Below are 25,188 nucleotides of genomic sequence, written 5' to 3'. Positions count from 1 at the left end.
TTTGCATACTTCCTTTGCTGCCTCCTTTAATATAACTGGATAGATCCCATCCACCCCAGGTGCCTTTTTTATGTTTATCCTCAACAATCTCTCCTCCACTTTCCTCTCAGTTATTACAAAATCATCCAGCTCACTGCCAATGTTTACTTTACCTACATCATTCTCCTTCCTGAATAACTCCTCATGCGTGAATGTAGATGCAAAATACTCGTTTAGATTGTTAGCCACCTGAGCAGGATCCTCAACTGTTGAACCATCAATATCCAGTGGACCAATCTGATTCATCCCTTTCCTTCTCGAGTTCAAGTATGTAAAGAACTCTTTTCTGTTTTTCTTTGCATCCTTTGCCAAGGATTTTTCGTAGTCTGCCTTTGCCTGCCTAATCTCCTTTGTGACTTGGTTACAGACCAACTTATATCTATCATAGGCTTCCATGTCACCCATTAATTTATATGTATCCCATGCATTTTTCTTCTCTGCCACATGTCTCATTAGTTCATCTGACAACCATTTAGGCCTAAACCTTGAACAATATTTCTTAGTTGGTATGTAAAGCCTGGTAGCCTCCAAGATTAGTTCCTTGAATGCTTCCCATTTTGAGTTTGCTGTTGGTAACATCATCAGTTGGTCCCACTGTACAGAATTTAAATACTGTCTCAGACCATCATAGTCGCCTTTACGAAAACAAAAACCCTTCCCTTTACCTCTGATGGTAGTTACCTCCTTGAGTAAATCCCACTTCATTTTGATGAATTGACGAGGTAAATTATTTCAGATAAGCTGTCAAAGTTGTTGGCAACATTTTGACTAATTAATTGATATATAAGAATTGTGGGGGGTAAAATACTTCAGAAGTAGTCAGTGAATTGTGCATTACACTTCATAATTTATCTAATTTGGCCATTTGCAGTGATAAAGGCTACTAGCTGATAACTCTCTGAGAATTTTAAATAAATAAATAATCCTCATTGCTGTTAAGTATGGTACAAGTACAGTGGATCCCCACTTTATGATTGGTTCACTGTACATTCAAATCACTTTACGATATACTCTCCATAATAAAATACCATTCGCTATACGATATGTGGTAAGCTCCAGTCATTGTAATCACATTTAAGAATTAAACTTCAATTCTATTAAATGGCAATTCTAATAAGCGAAAATAGGAAAAATCCTATTTAGAAAGGAAGAATTATCCACAAGCTATAAAGGTAAAGATCACAAATTTTCACTTTATTACATTACCAATTAACAAAATTAACCGATACATAAAAATCGAAAGAATATTTTCCACAGGTTATCAAAATAAAAATAAATTTATGCTTACATACATAGCTTAATTAAAACGGTAATATGTACATGCTAACTAATTAATATTTCTGTTCACTGTACTCTCCATAATAAAATACCATTTTTGGGGGGTGTTATAAAATTTAAAAAAAATAAAAAAGATAAGCAATCAATAACAAAGAACACAGCATGTACAAATTACAACTAATACGATACTCGCAAGTGAGATACGGAGTAACAATTTTACGAAGCTTAAAAAGTAGGAATGAAGAGAAGATTCTGAAAATTTCTGTTTTTTGATTGAAGAGGAAGGGGAAACACGTTTCATCATAATAACGTAAAAACCCACAAAATTCCAGCTATCAGTATTATCGCAAATGCAATAAGATACTTCCCGTTTATAATAGATTGCATTAACAGACAAGCACAATAAACCGGAAATGGCAAATTGTTTTTATTGTTTTATGGTTTTGACCTCCAGGCGTGCTTTAGAAAAATATCACAAAGGCATTCTAAATTGATTCTTATAACCGAACATATGATAATGATGAAATGTTAGTGCATATTAATTATTTGAATTGGTTTTTTGAAATTAAAGCGGCTGATTCTACTAACCAGTGATCATGTTAACTGGTGCCTACTTATTTCACTTTACGATAGGATGGACTTATGATTGTCTCCGACCAGACCATGTGGTCCTTCCTTTCAGCCAATAGCAGCATTTTTAAGTGTTGGCCGCTGTTTCATTTTTTGCATTCTGTAGTGGAAGTGATTTTTTGTGTTGTGCTTTAATCAGTATATTATTTATAATCAATATATACATTTTTCCATTATAAAAATCACCTTTTAGAGAGATAAATAGCTTAGTTATATTGCGAAAATTTCAACTTTGAGGTGTCCGAATGAATTGCCAAAAAACAATGTGTTACTGGGTTCACATTGCAAGATTTTCACGATGTGATGGTGTCTCTGGAATGGATTAATATCATAAAGCTGGGCACAATACTGAATAATGACAGTGAATAAGAACATTAACAATAATTAAGGCTGAGCTAGACAAACATTTGGAGTGACTGGATGGGTGAAATAGGAAAGTTTTTTTGGCTGATGCTCTATAAGCTTGCTTTCTTGCATAATATACCTCAACTAATGCTAATGCTCAACATGCCAGCATGGTAAAGAGTTTTCATTGAGATAGGAAATGATAAAATTGATTAAGAAATTGGGAAAAGGAAAAGTTACATAAATACATATTAGTGTATACGCATTTTTGTGTAGAAATTATTATTCACAAAAATGAAAAGGCATATAAAAAATATGAAAATATAAAGAGATAAAAATAAGAACACTGTAGCACATAACAACTAAAAAACAATGGCAGGGAAGATAAATCAAACCATGGATTTTGATCAAACAAACAACATATGAAAAATAATTGTTGTTGCAACTCAAATTCAGCGTGTTTTTTGAATTGACGAGGTGAATTCCTTTAGTAAATCTGAAACACAGTTTAAACCACAAAGTTAGGAAGGAGTTATTCCAGTTGAATAGAAGTGATCCTCTCTAGGAGATTGTAAAAATATTTGTAATCAGTAGCCATTTTATGCAGGTTAATTCCAAGTTGCATAGTGCCTATATTTTAGGAAGTGCCTGTGCAGGTAGGAAACGATCACAAATTTTCAGATGAATGTATTTCAGGATTAGTGTGGGGTTAGACCTCAAGAATGGTGGAGGGTTCTGCCACTGACAGAAATTCCAGATGTTCTGGTCATTATCACTCCTATGAACATTTCTACCATAGTCATTAAATGTCCGATTCAATTAACTTTGGGAGCCTGGGTACATTTAGCTGTTCAGCCATGTCAGTGTTCTTAATTGGGGTGTCAGTGATGTGGGTCCAGGTTTTAATGAGTAGTGTCATTAGATGTGTGATGCAGTTTCAGATATGGTTGTCTAAATCTGAAGAGCAGTAAAGTATATATTCTGTTTTTGAATCTGAGTAAGATGACTCGTATTTCTGAGTATGCAGTTTCTTAAATCTTCTATTTTGTTGTCTTTGAGATTATTAATAAATTTGATTTATATAGGTTATTTACATCACCGAAACAAACTTCTTCAGAAGATATATCTTTAAATTCTTACAAGTGGCTAAGGAAAGACATAGAAGATCCAGAAAATAAAGAGCTACAGTTAGCAAGAAAAGCTCTTGTAAATAAATTGGATGAACTAGAAATATGTAAGTTCATTACAGAAGTACTTGATTTAGAAATTATCATCATTATACTGAATCATTAAATAAAAATCAAAACTACTGCCTCGTAAGTTTTTCAGCATGATATTTATTTTTTTATATTAATTGCATTTTGTAGTTTTAGCCATTTAAGTCATTAACTATATTAACAAATCAATATTTGTAGAAGAATAAGAGAAATTTACCTCAATATGATACATAGAGCACTTCCGTATGATACTCTCCAGAAATTAAAACGAATAAAAGATTAATGCAAAATGATTACAGTAAAAAATCCTTAGGAAAGAAAGGAAAATCGTTTTTTAAATTTACGTTTAACTTTAATTGATTGTAATTGTTTTTTTGTTTTTTTTTGAATTTTAGTTAATTTTTGAATTGCGTTCAATTGATTTTTTACTGTAATCATTTTGCGTTAATCTTTTATTCATTTTAATTTCTGGAGAGTATCATACGGAAGTGCTCAATGTATCATATTGAGGTAAATTCCTCTTATTCTTCTACATATATTGATATCAACATAGAACGTATTGAGCACCATAGCTCTGTAGTATATACTATAAAATTAACAAATCAAACAAATTGTTATAAGTACTTTGGAAATATATAGAATAGAAGAAATGTTTCCCTTCTGGTTTTCTATTCTAGATTGTCAAGAAATCTTGGTAACATGATTTAGTTCATATTTGAAGCTAACTTCACCTTTTCAACTAGTGATGCATCACACTGCAAGTAATAAGTTGTCATGTGATGCTCCCCTTCTGAAATAAACATCACTGTCCTTTGTTGAAGCATGTAGGAACTCTCATTTATTTAAAAAGGCATCACTGCTCTGATAATTATTTGCTGACTGATAACTATGATGCTGCATTCTCATCAGATAGTTTAAATTGAGAACACAGTTAAAAAAATAGTACAGCTTTATGAGATAGCGTGTAATGTCCAAAATTTTTCATTGCAAAAATTAGTCAAATGAAATGTATGGAAATATGCAAAACAGAGAGAACATTTTTATCCTTGTTTTTTTTTTTTTTTTTTTTTTCTTCTGTTCTTAGTCTGTGAAAAAGGCAAGTCTTTTCAGCATGGTCGTAGGTACTGTCACTGGGAACTATCTGCCATTTCGATGACTTGACCTGTATATTTTGATGAGTTTCCAGGCTTAGAGTTTTTACTTAGTATGTTGTTTACCTGACTTCAATTTTTTCAGTGGCAAATCATAAGCACTGCATGGTTGTAAAGTAATGTCGTCTTACTCATTCTTGTAACTATTCACAGAACTGAAACTCACTGTTAATACACCTCCTTCAAATTCTGTTATTATATAATTTCTCTGTGAAAACTGCAAATTATATGCTTTTTATACTATAGTAACCCTACTGTTTGTATGTGAAGGTATTGCACCTACCAAAGCCTCTCAATGTAGTGGTGAATATGTTTCTGTAGTGTGAAGTGTTGAAATGTGTTGTGGTTGGCCTCTTAGCCCAGCAGATAGCAGAATTTAACCATCCACTCCTTTTTGTCATAAAGTGGACCAGACTGTACAAACATTCCAAATGTATCACATACTGATAAATCCCACTCTGTTATCTATGGATAATGCACGGGGGGGGGGGGGGGGAACACAGTCAGATCTAATATAGTCTATAGGAATGAAGCCAGTCAGGCAAAGTCCAAGATTGCACAATGGTTGTGACCTCCAGATGAGTCTCCCTCATCAGTCAGGCAAAGTCCAAGATTGCACAATGGTTGTGACCTCCAGATGAGTCTCCCACAGTCAGATCTAATATAGTCTATAGGAATGAAGCCCAACATGACCATACCAGGTGATTCATCCAAAAAAAAAGTCAGGCAAAGTCCAAGATTGCACAATGGTTGTGACCTCCAGATAAGTCTCCCACAGTCAGATCTAATATAGTCTATAGGAATGAAGCCCAACATGACCATACCAGGTGATTCATCCAAAAAAAAAGTCAGGCAAAGTCCAAGATTGCACAATGGTTGTGACCTCCAGATGAGTCTCCCTCATCATAAAAAGGAAGTAACTGTGTGTGTGTGTGTGTGTGTGTGTGTGTGTGTGTGTGTGTGTGTGTGTGTGTGTGTGTGTGTGTGTGTGTGTGTGTGTGTGTGTGTGTGTGTGTTAGGATGACACAAGGAGCCAGTTTACAGCAACAGGAAAACTGTATAGGATAGAATGAGAAACACCAATACTCAGTGACCATAAGATACCAACAGCACAGTACAACGAGCCACACCCATCATGAAAAGGAGGTAGCAGTTAATCAACTACTATATAATCTCACTATGCTACTCTGACAGATAGTGACTGGAAGGAATCCAAATAGTAGTACGTATGTGGTGGGGCGAGCATTGTTGAAGCCGCATTATGTCAAGGAGCTGAGTATATTCTTCTGTGTATACACCATATCAAAAAAATTTTCATCACTTCATACATCACTCCCATCTTTTCTTTACCAACATTGGATTTAGTAAAGTATTTTATCGAGACTACAGGATTTTGTTCTGTTAGTCAAACTAATAGAACAAACTTATATGCAAAAATATCTAAACCTCCCAAACTCTTCCTCATTCGTTTCACAAATATACATGGTCTCAATTTTAATCTCAGTTATGTTCATATCCACTTACAGCCAGCCAAGGATTCTTCTGCTCCTGTGTTTATCTTCGATGACACTGATTTCTATTATGGTTGGCGGATTATAGCCTAGGTTGCTGTTGCACCAGTAAACCAAATCAAATCAAATCTGATTTCTATGCAAGATCATATATCTCTATTGAGAATTACCCTGACTTCTAATAAGAGCATAAATACATTTACAAATATTGCTTCGTCTACATATAAAAAACTGGATTTTCTCTTTTGTTCTTTGTGTTTCTTTTCTTCCAAACAGCTGTTTACTCTGTAAAAATTGCAAATCCATTCTACCATGGATTATTATTATATTGGCTATATGGTGCAAGAAAGCCTGAGGCTTTTGCTGCACCAGCCAGAAAAAAAAAAAAAAAAAAAAAAAATTTCTGAGTTACTCAGAGAGAGAGAAATCACTAAGAAGGGAAGAATGATGATATCCAAGGTGTGCCAAGCCGATACTCCCAAGACGTGACCCACATCTGGGGTGGTGCCCCCAAAACCTCTCTCGGACTTCTATATTCTGTTCAAAAGAGGGCAGTTAGGTTAATTAATGGCTCATCTATAACAGTCTCTCCATTCTCTGTCTTATAGGCATTCTGTTTCTGCTGCATGTGTTTTCTATAGTTACTTCCATGGGCACTCACTGTTCTTCTGAATTGGCTTCTATAATTCCTGCTCTCTCTCTCTCTCTCTCTCTCTCTCTCTCTCTCTCTCTCTCTCTCTCTCTCTCTCTCTCTCAAAGCAGTCCAAACACGTGCCACAACCAACCAACATCCTTTACTGTCCAACTTCAAACTCACAGAACCAACTTTTCTTTTTCCTCATTTATTCATTCAACTTCCATTTTATGGAACAACCTTCAATATGTGTTTCCTCAAAATTACAATCTACAGAAATTCAAATCATGTCAAGTATCTTCTTTCATCTTCTCAACCTTCAGCCCATGCACATTACTGAGTATTGTAAGTTCTTACACGTCTCATATTTAGGGTTTTCATAAATATAAAAAAGCCCCCCATTACTTTTTCTGATAGAATCCAAATTATTGGTTGATTCCACCACTGCTCATACCATTTGTCTTAATTATTCGATGAGCGATTCCTTTTGCTTCAAAGATGGTATTTGTCCATATGTCCACTCTGATATTACCTGTGAGAGAAGTAATAATTTGGAATCTCTTCTCTTCGATCATCTGAGTCTTAATCTTTCTACCCTATTCTTTCAAATTCTTCTATTGCATTAGCATTAGAAGGGGCATGTAATGCAAGAAAGCAAACTTATGCAGCATGAGCCAAAAAAAAAAAAAAAAAACTCCCATTTCACCCCTCCATTCGTTCCAAATGCCTGTCCAGCTCAGCCTTAAATTTATTTAGGCTATCAACTTCCACAACAAAAGATGTCTGTTCCACCAATCAACCACCGGCTGGCTAAATGCAAATTTCCACACATCTATTCTACACTTGTCCTTCCTCAATTTGAATCTATGCCCCCTCAGGTTCTTAATCTGAGCAAGAGGAAGAATCCCATCAGCATTCAGCTTGCTCAGCCCATTCAAGACCTTGTGCACCTCAATCAAATCACCTCTCAGGTGGTGCCCCCCCCATATCCAGGTGGGCAGGAGCATCAGTGCATAGCACACACTTCTTGATTAGACCGGAGTTCGAGCCTGTGACCACCAAATATGGAGGATGCAGAAAGGTCAGGGAATGACCGAAGCAAAAAAATAAAAAATAAATTTTTTATTTTTTTTTCTATTTATACTCTGGCACGACAACAAAGTCAGTAGTGTTTACAATAAATCGTCAATACAAATATTTATCGTATTTAGTAGTCACGGGCTTGGACCCCGGTCCACTTAAGGAATGCGTTCTATGCACTCTCGCTCCTGACCACTGGGCTACGTCAGGCCTAGTGCTCCTGAAAACCAAATAACAAACAAACCTCTCAGTTGCCTACTCTCCAGGCACTGCAATTTGCAGAACTTAAACCTTTCTTGGTAATAGCACCCCTTTGTTGCCCTCACAAATCTTGTTGCCCTTCTTTGTACTCGTTCTAGCAAATCTAGGTCCTTCCTAAAATAAGGCCTCCAGACCTGTAGTACTCTAGGTGTGACCTACCATTGCATTGTACAGTGGGATAATCGCCTCCCTGTCCCTGCTAGCAAAATTCCTATATATCATTGACAAGACTCCATGACCTGCCCTGACAGCCCGTCTGCACTGCTCCGCGAACTTCATATTTGACTGTACAATTACCCTCTGGTCTTTTTCATTTTCCACTTCCTTGAATGTACTACTACATAGGTGGTACGTTTCTCTTGGGTTATTGCTCAACATACTTCTCAGCTCATTTGCCCAACTTATCTAGATCCAGTTGGAGTAGCATACTGTCTTTACTGTTGTTAACAACCCTGCTAACCTTTGTATTATATGCAAACTTGGACATTAATCCTAACATACCTTCATCAATATCATTGATGAATACACAAAACAACAATGGGTCCAGCACCGAACCCTGCGGAACTCCACTGATAACGTTTGTCCACGAAGAGCAGTGTCCATTGATTACCACTCTCTGTCATCTCCCACAAAACCATCCCTTTATCCATTGTAGAAACTTACCCTTAATGCCATACCTCTCAAATTTGTATAGTAGTCTTCCATGTGCAACAGTGTCAAAAGCTTTCCTGATATCCAAGTATATGATATTAGCATTAGTAGAGGCATATGATGCAAGAAAGCAAGCTTATGCAGCATCAGCAAAAAAAAAAAAAAAAAGCCACTCCCATTTCACCCCTGCGTTCGTTCCAAATACCTGTCCAGCTCAGCCTTAAATTTATTTAGGCTATCAACTTCCACAACAAAAGATGGAAGTCTGTTCCACCAATCAACTACCTGCTGGCTAAAGGCAAACTTCTGCACATCTATCCTACAACTGTCTTTCCTCAATTGGAATTTATGCCCTCTCAGGTGATTAATCTGAACAAGAGGAAGAATTCCATCAGCATTGAGCAGGCTCAAACCATTCAAGGCTTTATACACCTCAGTCAGATCACCTCGCAGGTGCCTAGTCTCCAGACACTGTAATCTGCAAAACTTAATCCTTCCTTCGTTCCATTCACTAATCTTGTTGCCCTTCTCTGTACTTGTTCTGTTCCAACAGCTCTACATCCTTCTTAAAATGAGGCCTCCAGACATGTATACAGTACTCAAGGTGCAGCCTGACCATTGCATTATACAAGGGGATAATCACCTCCTTATCCCTGCTAGAAAAATCTTGTATATCATTAACAAGAGACCATGAGTCTTGTTAATGATATACCATTATTCTTGCAGACCATCTGCACTGCTCAAGAAACTTCATTTTTTTTTTTTTTTTTTTTTTTTATGAAAACACGAAAGGTATCAAAACCTATAGTACTTAGTACCGTGCATGGGTTGAAGGAGAAGTATGGGGGGGGGGATGCCGGAAACTTTGCTCTAGAGACTAAACATGGGTTTCACCACTTCAAGCCTCCAATAAGCAAAGTGGTGGTATTTCACCGGTTGATGGAAGTCATCTACCACCCCCAGGTCCTTTTCATTCTCTACCACTGTCAGTGTAGTATTTTTTTTTTTTTTTTTTTTTCAGGTCCTAGCCACTGAAATCCCAGAAAACTAGGTGCAGAACCTGCCAGAGTAACTTGTTGTGATACTGGACACACCCGGCTCCACGTGGCAAGGTGTGGGCAATGTCAGGCCCCACTAGGGGCCTGGCAGCCAATAAGCCGGACAAACAATGGGCACAACACATCACACTGCACAGACATGGCCCACACACTTTCAAGTCTCTGGCTTGACAGTGTACTGTTCTCGATACAGCGAACACACGCGGAAATGGGAGAAATCCCAGGTGCCGTCTGACACGAACATACCTTATACCTTGTTGGTGTAGTACCACAGAGTTGATACGTTACTCTGGTGTTACTGCTTCCCATATGGAGTACTTTACATTTGTCAATGTTAAACTTCATTTTCCACCTCTCAGCCCATCTGCTTAACTTTTCTAGATCCTGTTGCAGCAGATTATTGTCATTAGTGTCCTTTACAACCTTGCCAACCTTTGTATCATCTGCAAACTTGGACATTAAGCCTGATATACCATTATCAGTATCATTTATAAATACAGAAAACAACAATGGACCCAACACTGAACCCTGAGGGACTCCACTAATAACATTAGTCCACGAACAGCTCTGTCCATTGATTACCACTCTCTGTCTTCTCCCACTCAACCATCCCTTTATCCATAGCAGCAATTTGCTTCCAATGCCACACTGCTCCAATTTGTGCAGCAGTCTTCCAGGTGCAACAGTATCAAAAGTCTTTCTTTGATACCAAATATTTGATATCAAAGTTATTCCCTGCATCCAGTTCCTTTGTGACCACCTCATAGTATCCAATCAAATTGGTCACACAAGACTTGTCCTTAACAAAACCATGCTGTGTCCAAGCTATAACTGAAGTCTTGTCTAGATGATCCTGCAGTGCTTCTTTAACCAGTGCCTCCATTAATTTCCCTGGAACAGAAGTTAAACTAACAGGTCTATAATTACTTGTCTCTCTTTGATCCTCCTTTGTGGATTGAGGTCACATTTGCATCATCAACAGTTGAACCATCAATATCCAGTGGACCAATCTGATTCATAACTTTCCTTCTAGAGTTTACATAGCTAAAGAACTCTTTGCATCCTTTGCCAAAGATTTCTCATCTGCCTTTGCCTGCCTAATCTTCTTTGTGACTTGGTTGCAGACCAGCTTATATCCATCATAGGCTTCCATGTCACCCATTAATTTATTTGTATCCCATGCATTTTTCTTCTCTGCAGCATGTCTCATTAGTTCATCTGACATCCATTTAGGTTTAACCTTGAACAATATTTCTTTGTTGGTATGTAAAGCCTAGTAGCTTCCAATATAAATTCTTTGAATGCTTTCCATTTTGAATTTGCTGTTGGTAACATCATCAGTTGGTCCCACCGTATAGAATTTAAATACTGTCTCAGACCACCGTAGTCGCCTTTACGAAAACAAAATAAAAATTACGAATATCAAAATTATTTTGACATTCAGTTCCTTTGTGAACATCTCCTAACCATTATTTAACTATTAACTATTGTCCTAACTATTATTGCCTCTGTCATTCCTCCAACTTCACTAATTACTTGGAACTCTTTGACTTTCTTTCTTTGAAACTCTTTCTCCAGGCCAACTTTCCTAACATGGTAATTTTCCATGATCATAAATCCAGCTGGCTTCAATTTTCTACTTGCACGGACCCAGTTAGTTGAGATGCTGAGGCTTTTGCAATTACTAATGACCTTGCACAGATATCGTTCATTTACCTACCAGAATACCAGCACTCTTGCTTTTTTTCCTTTCAAAATATGCAGTCCTATAAGCACCTCATATCTCAACTTGGAGATAGTCTCTTCTCCAACAGAGCCTTTCTCTCATGGCCATTCTAATCCTCATGTTGTTTGGCAAGGATGCAAAATGAGATAATCTGTGAGATTTTTATTCTTCTTTTCTTTGGTGGAATTTCTTATTGAAATCTTCTCATATCAGTGTTTTCTCAGATCAAGTCAGTCAAATTATTCTTGTATGAATGAGATCTTTTATTCTACACTCCTTAAAATCTCAACCTTTATCTAAACCTTTGCATTTCCAATAAATGCACTAAGATTGTTCAAGATAAGAACATTTCATAATGTAATTGGCTTGCATCCAATTTTCCAGGTTCATTTTCTGCCTTCACCAAAGTTTGAAACAATTAAAGCAGTTATTAATCAGTCCTAGTTAGATTTTGAACAGACTAAGAGGAGATAACTTGCTTCTTGTCTAAACAGTAGTCATGCATGCTGGTTTCTTGCCAGAGCTTTGCCGATCTCTGCTCTCACCTTTGTTAAAACCAGATGGTTTTAACAGAGGTGGGAGTAAATATGCTGGCACGAGCACATTACTTTTCTTTGTATCAGAGATTTCTTGTTATTTGCCTTCTCCTGCTTAACCTCCTTTGTGACTTGATTACCAGCCAGCTTATATCTACCCTATGCTCCTGTGTCACCTGATACGGTTGAACTTCGTTATAACGAGCATGGAAATAACGAGATCACGGCTGTAACAAGCAAAAAGCCGTAATGATTTAATTTACACATATTCCCATACAATCACTCACTGTTATAACGAGCGTACTACACGGATATACTGTACAAATTTTAGTAACTATGCAAACATTTATAATTGCTCGGGTAGTCGAAATAACCCAATTCTTGGAATAGACAAAAATGAAAGGGGCAACTTAGCTTTTATGACTACCCGCATTGAATTACGGGCTTGTTTATGACCTAACCTTGTCCTTTCGTGAACAGGGACTTTACAATAGTGCATTGGCATTCCGCTTGTAATTTCTATGGTTGTATTACCCTATTTACAGATTGTCTTGTATTCACTGAACCGTAAATTTATTTCAAGACATCAAAGAATTTTGGAAATGATAATTGATTGTATGTAGATCACTTTACTATCATTTTAAAGTAAAATCAGTTAGTAGTAATGGCATGTGATGCAAGAAAGCATTGTGTATGAGCTTATACAGCATCAGCCGGAAAAAAAAAAAAATTACTAAACAATCCCCTGTAAATGTTTGTCCAGTTCCTCCTTAAATTTAATTAACCTATCAACTTCCACAACGACAGATGGAAGTTTGTTCCAGCAATTAACCACCTGCTGGCTAAAGGCAAATTTCCACACATCTATTCTACCTTTGTCCTTTTTCAATTTATGCCCCCTTAGGTTCGTAATCTGAACAAGTAGAAGAATCCCATCAGAATTCTGCATGATCAACCCATTCAAGGCCTTATACACCTCAAACAGATCACCTTTCAGGTGGTGGCGCCTCCGTAGCCAGGTGGGAAGGAGCAGCAGTGCATAGCACACGCTTCTTGATTAGACCGGGGTTCGAGCCCGTCACCACCAAATACGGAGGATGCAGAAAGGTCAGGGAATGACCACCGCATATCCCTGGAGCAATATGGCCTTAGTTGCTAATGCTCCTAAAAACCAAATAACAAACAAACAAACAATAACAAACCTTGCAGGTGTCTGGTCTCCAGCTGCTGCAATTTGCAGAACTTAAGCCTCTCCTGGTAAGAAGGATCCCCTTCGTTCCCCTCACCAATCTTCTTGCCCTTCTCTGTACATGCTCAAGCAAATCCTACATCCTTCCTAAAATGACGCCTCCAGACCTGCACGCAGTACTCAAGACGTGGCCTGACCATTGCCTTATACAGAGGGACAATCACTTCTTTTCACTGCTAGCAAAATTCCTGTAATCATTGTCAACACCCCATGACCTTCCCTGGCAGCCTGTCTGCATTGCTCAGAAAACTTCATGGCTGAGTGCGTAATTACTCCCAGGTCTTTTTCGTTTTCTACCACCTTAAGTGTAGTTCCACACAGTTGGTACGTTTCTCTGGGGTTACTTTTACCCATATGCAGTACTTTGCATTTGTCAAGGTTAAACTTCAGTTGCCACTTCTTAGCCCATCTGCCCAAATTATCTAGATCCTGTTGCAGTAGCACACTGCCATTACTGTCATTAACAACCCTGCCAACCTTTGTATCATCTGCAAACTTCGACACTAAGCCTGATATACCTTCATCAATATAATTGATAAATATACAAAACAACACCGAACCCTGTGGGACTCCACTAATAACATTAGTCCAAGAAGAGCAGCACCCGTTGATTACCACCCTCTGTCTTCTCCCACTCAACCATCCTTTTATCCGTTGTAGCAACTTACCCTTAATACCATTCTGCTCCAATTTGTACGGTAGTCTTCCATGCGCAACAGTGTCAAAAGCTTTCCTGAAATCCAAATATATGATATCAAAATTATTTTTTGCATCCAGTTCCTTTGTAACCAGATCATAATATCTTATCAGATTTGTCAGACAAGACTTTCCCTTAACAAACCCATGCTGTGTCTGAATTATTGCTGCAGTCTTGTCTAGATGATCCTGCAATTCATCTTTAACCAGTAACTCCATTATTTTACCCGGAACAGAAGTTAAACTAACTGGTCCTCTTCAACAGTATCGACGTTGTAGAAGAATAAACGTATCTACATATTGGCACTGTAATTGAACATAACTGGGGGGAAAAAATTTTAGAAAGTGTGTGTGGTTACTGCATGTGTCGATGAAGCATTGCTTTAATGGTTCACTACGCAATGAAGTGCTGGGTTTTCAATAGATGGTCCAATCTTGAAGGATTAAGTGGAAAAATTTGTTAAAAAACTTGATGCGACGATTTTGTATGTAACAACAGTTGACTGGATCAATTTAAAAACAGACATAACATTGTTTATGCAGAAATTAGTAGAAAATCTCGATCTACAGATCCAGTAATGGCAAATGAATGGATTGACTGTGTTTGGGCAGAAATCAGGAACGATTTCAATGGCGATGACATCTACAATGCCAACAAAAAAAAAAAAAAAAAAAAAATCATGATTATTATTAATTAGTTGCTTTTAATTACGGAGAAATAAACTGTGTTTAGTATTAAAGATATGGTTTCAAAATTACAGACAAATAAATTGTGTTTAATATTAAGTGCATTGTAGTTTATACAAGCATTATTAATACAAATACAGGAACTCCCCGACTTGCGTAATAATCAACTTACGGAATGTCGACTTTACGTAACTTTTTGCTGGCTGGTGCAAGTGCGTAGCACACGCTTCTTGATTGGACCGGGGTTCAAGCCCGTGACTACCAAATACGGAGGATGCGGAAAGGTCAGGGAATGACTACTGCATATCCCCAGAGCAATATGGCTTTAGTTGCTAATGTTCCTAAAAAACAGCAGCCGGCCGGTGCAAACTTTTAAAAAAAAATTGGGAAACTTATTTTGCATCCCGTTGAAATAAATATCGTAATGTGAACCCAATAACACAGTTGTGTTGTTGTGTTTTTTTTTTTTTTTTTTGTAATTCGTTCCAAGTCCTTGGAAGTTGGATATTTTGCTGTTATTACTAAACTATTTATCTCTCTAAAAGGTCATATTTATAATGGAAATTGCACCACCCTTTCATCGTTATCATATGTTTCCATTATAAGGATCAATTTTGAATGCCTTTGTGATATTTTTCCAAAGCACGTTTCTGGAGGTCATGACCAAAAAAACAATAAAAACAATTTGCACTTTCCAGTTTATTGGGCTTTTCTGTTAGTGCATCTAATTATAAATGTGTAGTAAACTCGATCTTAGTGCATTTGCAATAATATTGATAACTGCAAATGTGTAGACTTTTACGCTATTATGGTGAAATGTGTTTCCCTTCACTGAAATCTTCAATCATATAAAAAACAAATTTTCAGAACCTTCTCTTCGTTCCTATTTATGTATTACAATTATGAAGGGAAAGTGAGCAACAAAAAATTGCAAGTGGTGGTAGTGCCAGGAAATGAAACAAAACTGATTTAGAAATTGAGAGGAAAATGATTAAGTACAAATCAGGACAAAGTTTGTCATCTATTGCACGGGAATTAGATCTCACTGCTTCAACAGTGAATACTATTTTAAAGGACAGTGCGTGTATAAAAGAACATGTCAAAGGATCAATGCACTTAAGATCAACAGTGATCACAAAACTGCTATATTGAAGATGGAACAGCTGTTAATAATATAGATGGAAAATCAGATTCAGAAGCGAGTGCCCCTGAGTCTAATGGCCATTCAAGCAAAAGCAAGAAGTATTTATAAAGATATTAAGGATAAGTATGGCAAACCTCAAGCCAAGTTCGTGGCAAGCAGGGGTGGCTTAATAGATTTAAGCATCACACTGGTTTCCAAAACATTAAAGTAAACATTAAAAAATTAAAGTTGAACATTAAAGTTTCAACACATTAAATTAATGTGTTGGAAAAAATTATTGATGAAGGCGGCTATTCAATGCAGCAATTTTTTAACTTTGACGAGTCTGCTTTGTATTGGAAAAAAATGCCGGATCAAACATACAGTGCCAAAGAGAAACATACAATGCCAGGTTTCAAGGTGTTAAAAGATAGGACCACAGGGCCACACTCTTGCTTGGGGCTAATTCAGCGGGAGATTACAGATTAAAACCACTGCTTGTGTACCATTCTGGAAATCCTTGTGCATTTAAGGGCATCAATAAAGCCACCCTACCCGTGCATTTCCGATAAAAACAGAGAGCATGGATAACCATATCTCTCTTTGAGAGTTAAATGCTGCTTCATTCCTGAGGTTGAAAAATATTGTAAAGACAACAACGTTCCTTTCAAAATTTTGCTTCTATTAGATAATGCTCCTGGACATTCTACGCATGTAGATGATTTCAATTCGAACGTGAGAATCATATTATTACCACCAAACATGACTTCACTCATCCAACCTGTGGATCAGGGTGTTATTTCAAATTTTAAAGCATGCTATTTACACAACATTTGCTCAGGCATTGTCTACAGTAGACAAAAAGAAAAATTTTATGTTAAGAGACTTGGAAATTTTACAATATTTACCACGCCATCTTAAACATTAATAAGGCCTGGGCAGAAATTACAAAAAGTTGTTTAAATGGAGCATGGAAGAAAATATGCCCACGGCACGTAAAAGGCTTAGGAGAGTTTGAAAAAGACAAATCATATGAAGAGGTTATAGATAAGATTGTGAAGGTTGCAGAGCTACTTCAGTTGGAGGTTGATGCAAAGACTTGGAGGAGTTAGAGGAAGAAGAGAAGGAATTATCTAACGAAGAACTTGACTTGCCGGCAGCAATAGTGAAGAGTCGAGATGCTTTATCACCAGAGAGATGGCACTGGCATTTCGTAAAATTGCATCGGCAATGGCGAGGTTTGAGAAGATGGATCCCAACAGCGAACGATTCTTAAAAGTTAACAGAGGGATGAATGATATGCTTGCTTGCTAGAAAGAAATCTACAATGGAAAGAAAAAAGCCACCATCCAGGATTCCATTAATATGTTCTTTCGTATGGTTGAACGGCCGACCCCTTCTGAATCTCCACAGCCCTCAACCTCTGCAGCGGCATACTTATCAGCTGAAGACGTAAATTCTGGCAACAACGATGCTCGAGAGGTAAAACTTACTGGCGTTATGCCTGTCTTCTCTCTTTTTTTGTAATTTTATAATTTTGAAATTTTTTTTAAATTGCACGCTTTTTTTCCCTACACATGAGATAAAAAAAATTGAATATAAATACAATGAATAATTTTATTTACATGTTCATCGAACATTTATTTTTTGATTCAATCAATTCAGCAACACAGTTGCGAGTGTTGCATAGCATTCCATGGAACGCAACCCTTATGTAAGTCAGGGAGTTCCTGTAATATGTAGGTATATACTAGTGTTATTTTTTTAGATTCAAGTTATTGAATCTTTTTATAAAGTTATTGAGAATTGTAAAAAATAGGAGGAGGTAGATTTAACTTATCACTGATATAGTGAGTAATAGTTATAACGAGGAAATTTTGTTGGTGCCTTAATGCTCGTTATAACTAAGTTCGACTGTAATTTATATGGATCCCATGCATTTTTCTTCCCCACCACAAGTCCCATTAATTCATCTTGACATCCATTTAGGCCTAAACCTTGAACAATATTTCTTAGTTGGTATGAAAACTTTCAAAATTAATTCTTTGAATGCTGTTGGTAACATCATTCAAATTCTAAGAATTAATTCTTAGAATTTGCTGTTGGTAACATCATCAGTTGGTCCCACTGTATACAATTTAAATACTGTCTCAAACCACTGTAATCACCTTTACGAACGCAAAAACCCTTCCCTTTACTCCTGATAGTAGTTACATATTTGAGTAAATTGCATATCAGCACACTGATCACTGCCACCTAGTGGTTTCTTTATCTTCAGATTCTTAATGCATGAAGAATTGCTACTGATGATCATATCAAGAGTATTACTCCCTTCGAAGATTCTGCTGTAGAAAACAATCAACCAAATAAATCCACAAAAGCCTTACTAGTGTGCAAGTGACCACCTACAAGTTCCAGTCAATATGTGCGAAGTTAAAATCTCCCATTATAAAGACAATGTTTTATTTTCTTAACAGTTTAATATTTGAATGTTTTATGTAAGCTTTGAGAATTGTAAATAAAATAGGGCTTGAAGTTAATTTTTAGTTGGATATTTTTCAGTACTTTGTCATGTTCCTGACCAAAACATTTGATAACTAATAAGACTATATTAATTATAAAATTTTCCAGTAAAACTATTTTGTTTTATAAATAATTTTTGTAATTCTGTGTGTATTAAATATTTCATTTCCTGTTAAAATTACAGTGTCTCCTACAAAACCAGACTTGCATCTCATAGCAAGATTACAAAGGCCTCAGCAGGTGAAACCTTCAGGTAAACACTATCCTTGTAGTCACAAATATTTTTATACCAGTAGAATTAAAAACAAATAAAATAATTGCAGAAAGGAAAAATGGTACCTAGTGGTCTTTTTTTTTTTTTTTTAAATTTTATTATCTAAAACATTTTCTCCTTTATGGGATTTTTTCTGCCCTGTGACTTTTACTGGTACCAAGTACATGTGGCGGTTGATTGTGTTGAGTTACTATTATTGTTATTACTGTTGGTTGAGCAACTCTTACTAACCTACAGTTGTTCAGAATTGCAGCTTTCTGGAGTTCCATGTAAGTGGTTTTTGGGAGACCTATTGCTGCTAGCTTCTTATGGAAGCTCTTTGATACCATGCCAGTGGTTGACACGGTGACCAGGATGTTCATTACTTGTTCTCTATGCCACATATCTCTGACTTCCTGCCTTAGGTCTGTGGACCTCCTGATCTTTTCTTTATAGGTTTTCTAGAGGTCGCTGGTGTTGGGCTGCACTGTGTCAATCAGGTAGGTAGCTCTTTCCTTCTTGTTGATGAGGGTTATGCCTGGTCTGTTGTGCTGGATCGTCTTGTCCATTATTATGGTACAGTCTCAGTTTAGTTTGATTATGGGTCTCTAGTACAGCCTGGGGTTCATACTTGTAATATGGTACGCTTTCTTTGATCAATGGGTATTTCCTAGCTAGCTTCTGATTTATTATCTTAGTCACCTGTTCTTGTCTGTGAGTATACTCTGTCTCCGTTTGATCACTCTGCATCTCTCAGTGATGTGCTAGATTGTTTCTGGAACCAAAGATGACTTTGTCAACATATGTCATCTATCACTTCGAGGTCCTTGCAGTGTGTTTTCTGTAGTTTCTTGTGTTGATTACTTTTTATGCAATCCATGAGTCAAGCATGAATCCTTCAGTCTCGGGGAAGAGCTTTCCATCCGTGAACAGAGTATTGGAAGCCAACTTATATATGTATTCTTGATGGAGGTTATTGTAGTGTCTGCCATGGAATGCCTTCTTCACTCATCTTTCTTTGTTTCTTCTATCTGTGACTTGGGTATCCTTGTTATGGTTAAGTGTTGTGTGCCATTTGTCTACCTTTCTTATGGCTTGGTAGATTGGTGCTGTGTTTTCCTGGAAGTAATCCTGCAGATTCTTAATCACCGCCTTTTTTTGTTCAATGAGGTCAGTCAGTCCCCTCCATTCACCTTTCTGGGCTATGATCAGTCTCTCAATGGCCCACTTCGGGTGGTGTTGGCAGCTCTTCATCACCATCATCATTATCCTGGTGATATGGTGGTCCAATCTATGATCCCAAAGGAGTATGTTAGTACTTGGACTGTGTAATTTTTTTATGGCTGTGACCATGTTTCCTCCATTCAGCTTTGAATTTAGCAGACTTCTCAGTTTCTGATGGTATTTCTCAGTCAGGCAGGCCTTGAAGGCCCACATTATCCCCAAGATATGTGTAGGTCTCAACCTCTGTCATGGCTTCAGTTTTTGCTTGAGGGTGTCAAGGTATTCTTCGATTCTCTGATTATAGGCCTTCACTGGTGTTCAGCTGATAATTTCTTCCAACTGGATGTCCTTGATTGAATCCATGAGTCTTGCATTTGTCTGGGCCAAATTACATCCTGATGTCAGTACTGAACTCTATGGTGATTCAGAGTAGCTGTTGGAGTTTATTCTCGGTTGTGGCATAGAGTTTGAAGCATCCATTTACATCAGGTCAGAGAAGGTGTACAGGTTCTTCCTCTCTTCTTTTAGGGTATAACTCTCCTTGCTATTATTGAGCATGGTAGACAGTGGGTTGAGTGCTAGACAGAACCATAGTGAGCTCAGGACCTCTCTCTCTCTCTCTCTCTCTCTCTCTGCATAATTCCTCTTCTGATTGGGATTGGTCTGGTAGTGGTGTTCTTGACCCCGACGGTAGTCCTCTATTTCACCATGCTTCCTTCTAGGAATTGTCAGTGTTGGATCGCCGTTTTAGATCTTCAATGTCTCTATCAGCCAGCTATGGGGCATGGAGTCAATCTTTGTGGTAGTTGTAGGCGGTGTACAGGTTGTGGTGCTTCTTGTTAGCTTGCTTGATAACTGCAACATCAGTGGTCATTTGCTCCTTACATTCTTTGCTCATTTGCTTACATCCCTTCTGCTGCTTGGCCATGATGTTCTGGCTCTCCAATGGTCTGATATCATCTTAGTTATGCAGCTGGTCTGGATCTTGTACATTGTTGGGAGACAGGTGATTGATCTGTACTTCACTGGGTTTGTGGTGTTTTTGTCTTTAGCTTTCGGGTATGTGATTCCTTGAGTCGGACTCTGGGATTATGTCAGGGTGCCGTATTATCTGGGTGAACTGCTCCGCTCTGTGCCTGTGTGTGCAGCTGAACTTCTTGTGCCAGTAGTTGTGGATATTATTTATTCCTGTGGTTCAACAGTTATGGGACTTCCTGATTGACTGTACTTCTTCCTCCCAAATCTCCCATTCTGTCATCTCTTGTACGCCCTTAGGTTTCTTATGCCAGATATCTATTCACAGGGAACAGCATTTTGGCTAACTTTGCTGCTCCTCTTTTGCCCCAGAACTCCTTGAATGCATCCGTTGCTTTCCTTCTCCTATTGTCTATTGTAGAAGGCTTTCTGATTTTCATCAAATATCCTGTTGTTTGTTTTCCTCTGGACACTCTCCCTGTAATGGCAAAGTCTCTTGCTGAGCGTCAAGGTATGCCTCGATCCTCTGATTATAGGTCTCATGTACTGTTGATGCTGTCTTTTTTGAGGATGATCTTCACTTTTCTGACCAGCTTCTTACTTCTGTTACCCCATTAGTACTAGGTCAGTTGGCCTATCTTCTCTTATCTCTTCTATCTTCTACGCTAGCCTTATTTCCCAGGCTGGTGGTTCCTTGCCTTTGCTTTTTGTCTTCTGTTGGTGTCTGGTTTCTCTTCCATTCATCCTTGTGGCTGCTACAGCGCACGGTAAATGGCTGTACAGATAGTGTCTAGTGTTACTCATTGTCGTTGAGGTAATCTGGTATTATTTGCTAATTGAAATGGTCTGTGACTTGTCCCTGGATTCTGTTGGATCTCTACTTCGGTATAGTGTGGGTCACTTTGTGGAGTCTGTGCCCTCGAATTCTGCCAGAGCTTCCTTCCACTCTTCTGTTCTGGATGTCGCAACTTCATCTGTTTATACTTCAGTTGCTCAGGGTTGTAGTTCTTTTACTTGGTATTCCTCCTCCAGTTCTGGTTCAGCTGTGTTTGTATTCGTTGTTCTTTGTAATTGGTCACTCACATCGTGCTTATTGATTTTTTTTTTTTTTTTTTTTTTCCAAAATTGCAGTAGCTATCAGGTTCTTTGTGACCATGGTTTGTCTCTGGTCTGCTATTGACTGTTTGGTGACCTGAACAGCTGGGAACTATCCTAACCACTTGGTGTGTAATTTTGAACTGTATGTTGTTGTGTCTGTCTCTAGCTTTGTTACTTTGTAGTAATCTTGCATGATGAATGTATTCATTTCGAGGCTCCACTTAATACGTTGGCTCAATCTTCTTTACTGGATGTTCAGTTGTGCAGGAAGAACTTTCAGTTGGTTGGGCTTGGTGGTCTTGCCCTTCACTTGTGGTAGCCATACAGGCGACTGCCACTTGCTCCACTGTTGTCCACAGGAGACCTATCTCTGATTATTCACACCGACCCCTCTTTCTAAGGCCTAAACATGAGAGACTCTTCTGTGCCACACTCGATGTAATATGTGCAGTATTTCTACTCCTCATCTTCATCCAGCTATGGAAAGTGGACCTGTTTAGTTTTGACTTTTGTATCTAGTGGTGAGTGTTAGTTATTTGGATCGGCACCAGGTGGCACCACTTTCTGCCTCTGCCGTCACTTGGGGTGGTAGAGTCATTGAAGGGACTTTTGTATTTTTTATTTTTTTCGCTGCAGGATCAAGTTCTGGTCCATGATATTGCTGGTCCAACATTGTAACCACTGGGCTAATCACACCCTTTTATTATTATTTGTGAAAGATTTTATTTGTGGTGTTTTCACCTCTTAGATGTTGGTCTCCATAACAGCTTGGTCATTAGAACACTTATGTGTGGATATCAGATAGTTTTGATTGCCAAAGTGAAGTGGAGTGCTTCCTATCAGTGTGGCAGAAACTAAATTAAGAACTCAGTACCATACATGCTACAATAAATATACACAAAATTTTAATGAATTGGCGTATTAAGAATTGTAGAACATTCTCTTTATTAGAGTGATTGATTAGAACAAGTTTCTGCTTGTTCATAGGTAATACCATTTCTTTTAGCAAAGATGGAGATAGTTCCTTCTCTCCCTCCTCTTTCCTGTTTGTAGAGTCATGGCTTCCTTATTGTAACAGGGGCGATTTTTTTTTTTTTAAATTCCTTTCCACTAGGATTCAAATTACTATCCTAATTGTGCTATGTTAAATTCTACCAAGTTATTTCCCAGTGGCTTCTGTCACATGGTTGCTTACGAGCCTGCTGACATCACCTCCATAGCACTGTATATCAAAACCTTTTGCAGTCATTCTGATGATGAAATTTTTTAAATTTATTAATGTAGTATCAGATGTGTCATTCTTCTTGACATCAGTTTTGTGACTGCTAATATACATTAATAATATTCTCTTTAGCTACTTATCCTTTTTACTATATATATAAGTTAGTAATTGGAAGAGACTAGAAGTAATATACAGATTAGTAGGTAAAAACAAATGTTCAGATTGGTTGTTAAATATACCTGGGCATTGAATAAGAAAAAACTATCTTATTATGTAATCTAAATGTTTAGAATTTTTCACAGTAGGTAGTGATGCTAAAAACAACTTGCAATGGCTCCCACATTAGAAGCCATTTTTAGGTTAATCACTAAATTAGAATTAAAGCGATATCTTCTGAGGTCAGAATATGTGGAATTTGCCAAACTGTTATATGTGATATTTTGAACATGAAAAGATTGTCTAAACTTATTTGTTCCCAACTTTTTAACAGCAGATCATATTGAAATGGTCATTTTGAATGGACCTTGAAAAGAACAGGTTCAAATTCAAAATCATTATCCAGTATTTACAAAAACAGACCTTCAAACAAAACATCAGTCCGCTAATTGGAAGTTTTCCATGTTTCCTGTGTTTAAAAAAAAATAAGTAATAAAAAACAAATTGGATCAATAGGTCTTAAGGTTATCGAACATTCTTTGTATTGATATTAGTAGTGACAAACAATGCAAGAAAGCAAGCTTATACAGCATCAGCCAAAGGAAAAAAAAAAAAAAACCTTCACATATCACCTATCCACCCCCTCTAATAGTTTGTCTAGTTCTACCATCTGACTTCTTATAATAAAATAACTTTAAACAATAAACAAAACAGATGAGAAAATCTGCCTACATATGAACTTGGCAATTCTGAGGTTCAGTGCGTCCAACTTATTTAAACCTATGGTGCCTTAAATTTGGATAAGAATATTTTTAACTTTTACAGCAAAAAAACAGTTAAGTAATTTTTTCTGAAATTACTTTTCATATTTATACTTCACTGACTGATTTTTATCTTTTAATATTGTTTAAAAGGAATTAATAAGAAAACATGAACTGATATTTCCTAGACAGTGACTAACTTTCCATATTTCACCTTTAGTGAGAATTATGTAAAACATTTACTCCAAGACCAAATGATCTCTTTTCAAAACAGCATTAGAATATGAAATAGCAGTATAAATACCAATTAATGTAGTAACAGCTCATTTTAATATGTTGCTTTAATCAGTGCAGCTGTATTTTACTGAATTATCAGTACCTGATAATTCAGTAAAATACAGCTCAAAGTTTTATGCTTAAGATATGACAGTGATGATTATTATAGTATATTGATTATTATATTTGAACTGAAAGGAGTGATTTAAGAATTTAGTGCCTAAAATTAAAAGAAGAAATTCTCCAAGTAATAAAAATCATAAATATTGACAAATGTCAGTAGAGCCAATCACTAATTTAATCATGAATTTAATGAAAAAAATTAAAAAAGCAAGATCATATACATTGTGAATGTATGATTACAGTTATTAAAAATGAATGAGCTAGAATGGGTTTAAGGGTGGCCAGTTTTAATATTCACCCTTCTTAAAGATCCAGTATTCAAAACTAATCATTGTTTTCAGTTTGGTAAGTACTTGCCCTCCTTCAATTGTTTAACCTATTAATGTGTTTTGGAAATTGTTATATCCTTTATTTTCCAGAAAACTGACATTGTTTCACTATTTACCCCTTGTTCAAACAAGCTGTCAGTTCCATTCTTCAGTTGTAAGGATTGTTGCAATGTATATATTCAGTTCATCTGGATTGTCTCTAAATTCACCACTTGACCCTGTAAAGATGGGAATGGGGGCTGTCTGATTTGCTGTTCTTTTTTGTATTAATAGATGAGGAGAATTCTTTGTTCCCATTCTTAGCTCTCTGTGTCCATTTTACTATATATATAAGTTACTAGCGGGAAAAGACTGGGAAGTGATTGGAAGAAGCTGA

General features: G+C 37.1%; 1 protein-coding gene across 3 annotated transcripts in view; it reads left to right on the top strand.

Annotated features, from left to right (window-relative positions):
• The window catches only part of LOC150079783 (uncharacterized), a 168,754-nt gene that overhangs the window by 29,785 nt on the left and 113,781 nt on the right, over nucleotides 1-25,188 (top strand). For all 3 annotated transcript variants that reach the window (XM_090382695.1, XM_090382694.1, XM_090382693.1), the window contains exons 2-3: nucleotides 3,378-3,526; nucleotides 18,580-18,648. In XM_090382695.1, the coding sequence (XP_090238821.1) occupies nucleotides 3,378-3,526; nucleotides 18,580-18,648 (218 nt within the window). The remainder of the gene's footprint in view (nucleotides 1-3,377; nucleotides 3,527-18,579; nucleotides 18,649-25,188) is intronic.

This window comes from Mastigoproctus giganteus, chromosome 10 (genome assembly GCF_048544385.1).
Source record: "Mastigoproctus giganteus isolate SK-2022 chromosome 10, ASM4854438v1, whole genome shotgun sequence".
Classification (NCBI taxonomy): domain Eukaryota; kingdom Metazoa; phylum Arthropoda; class Arachnida; order Uropygi; family Thelyphonidae; genus Mastigoproctus; species Mastigoproctus giganteus.
Note: the sequence above shows the minus strand (reverse complement) of the source record. Positions and strands in the feature narration are given on the sequence as shown.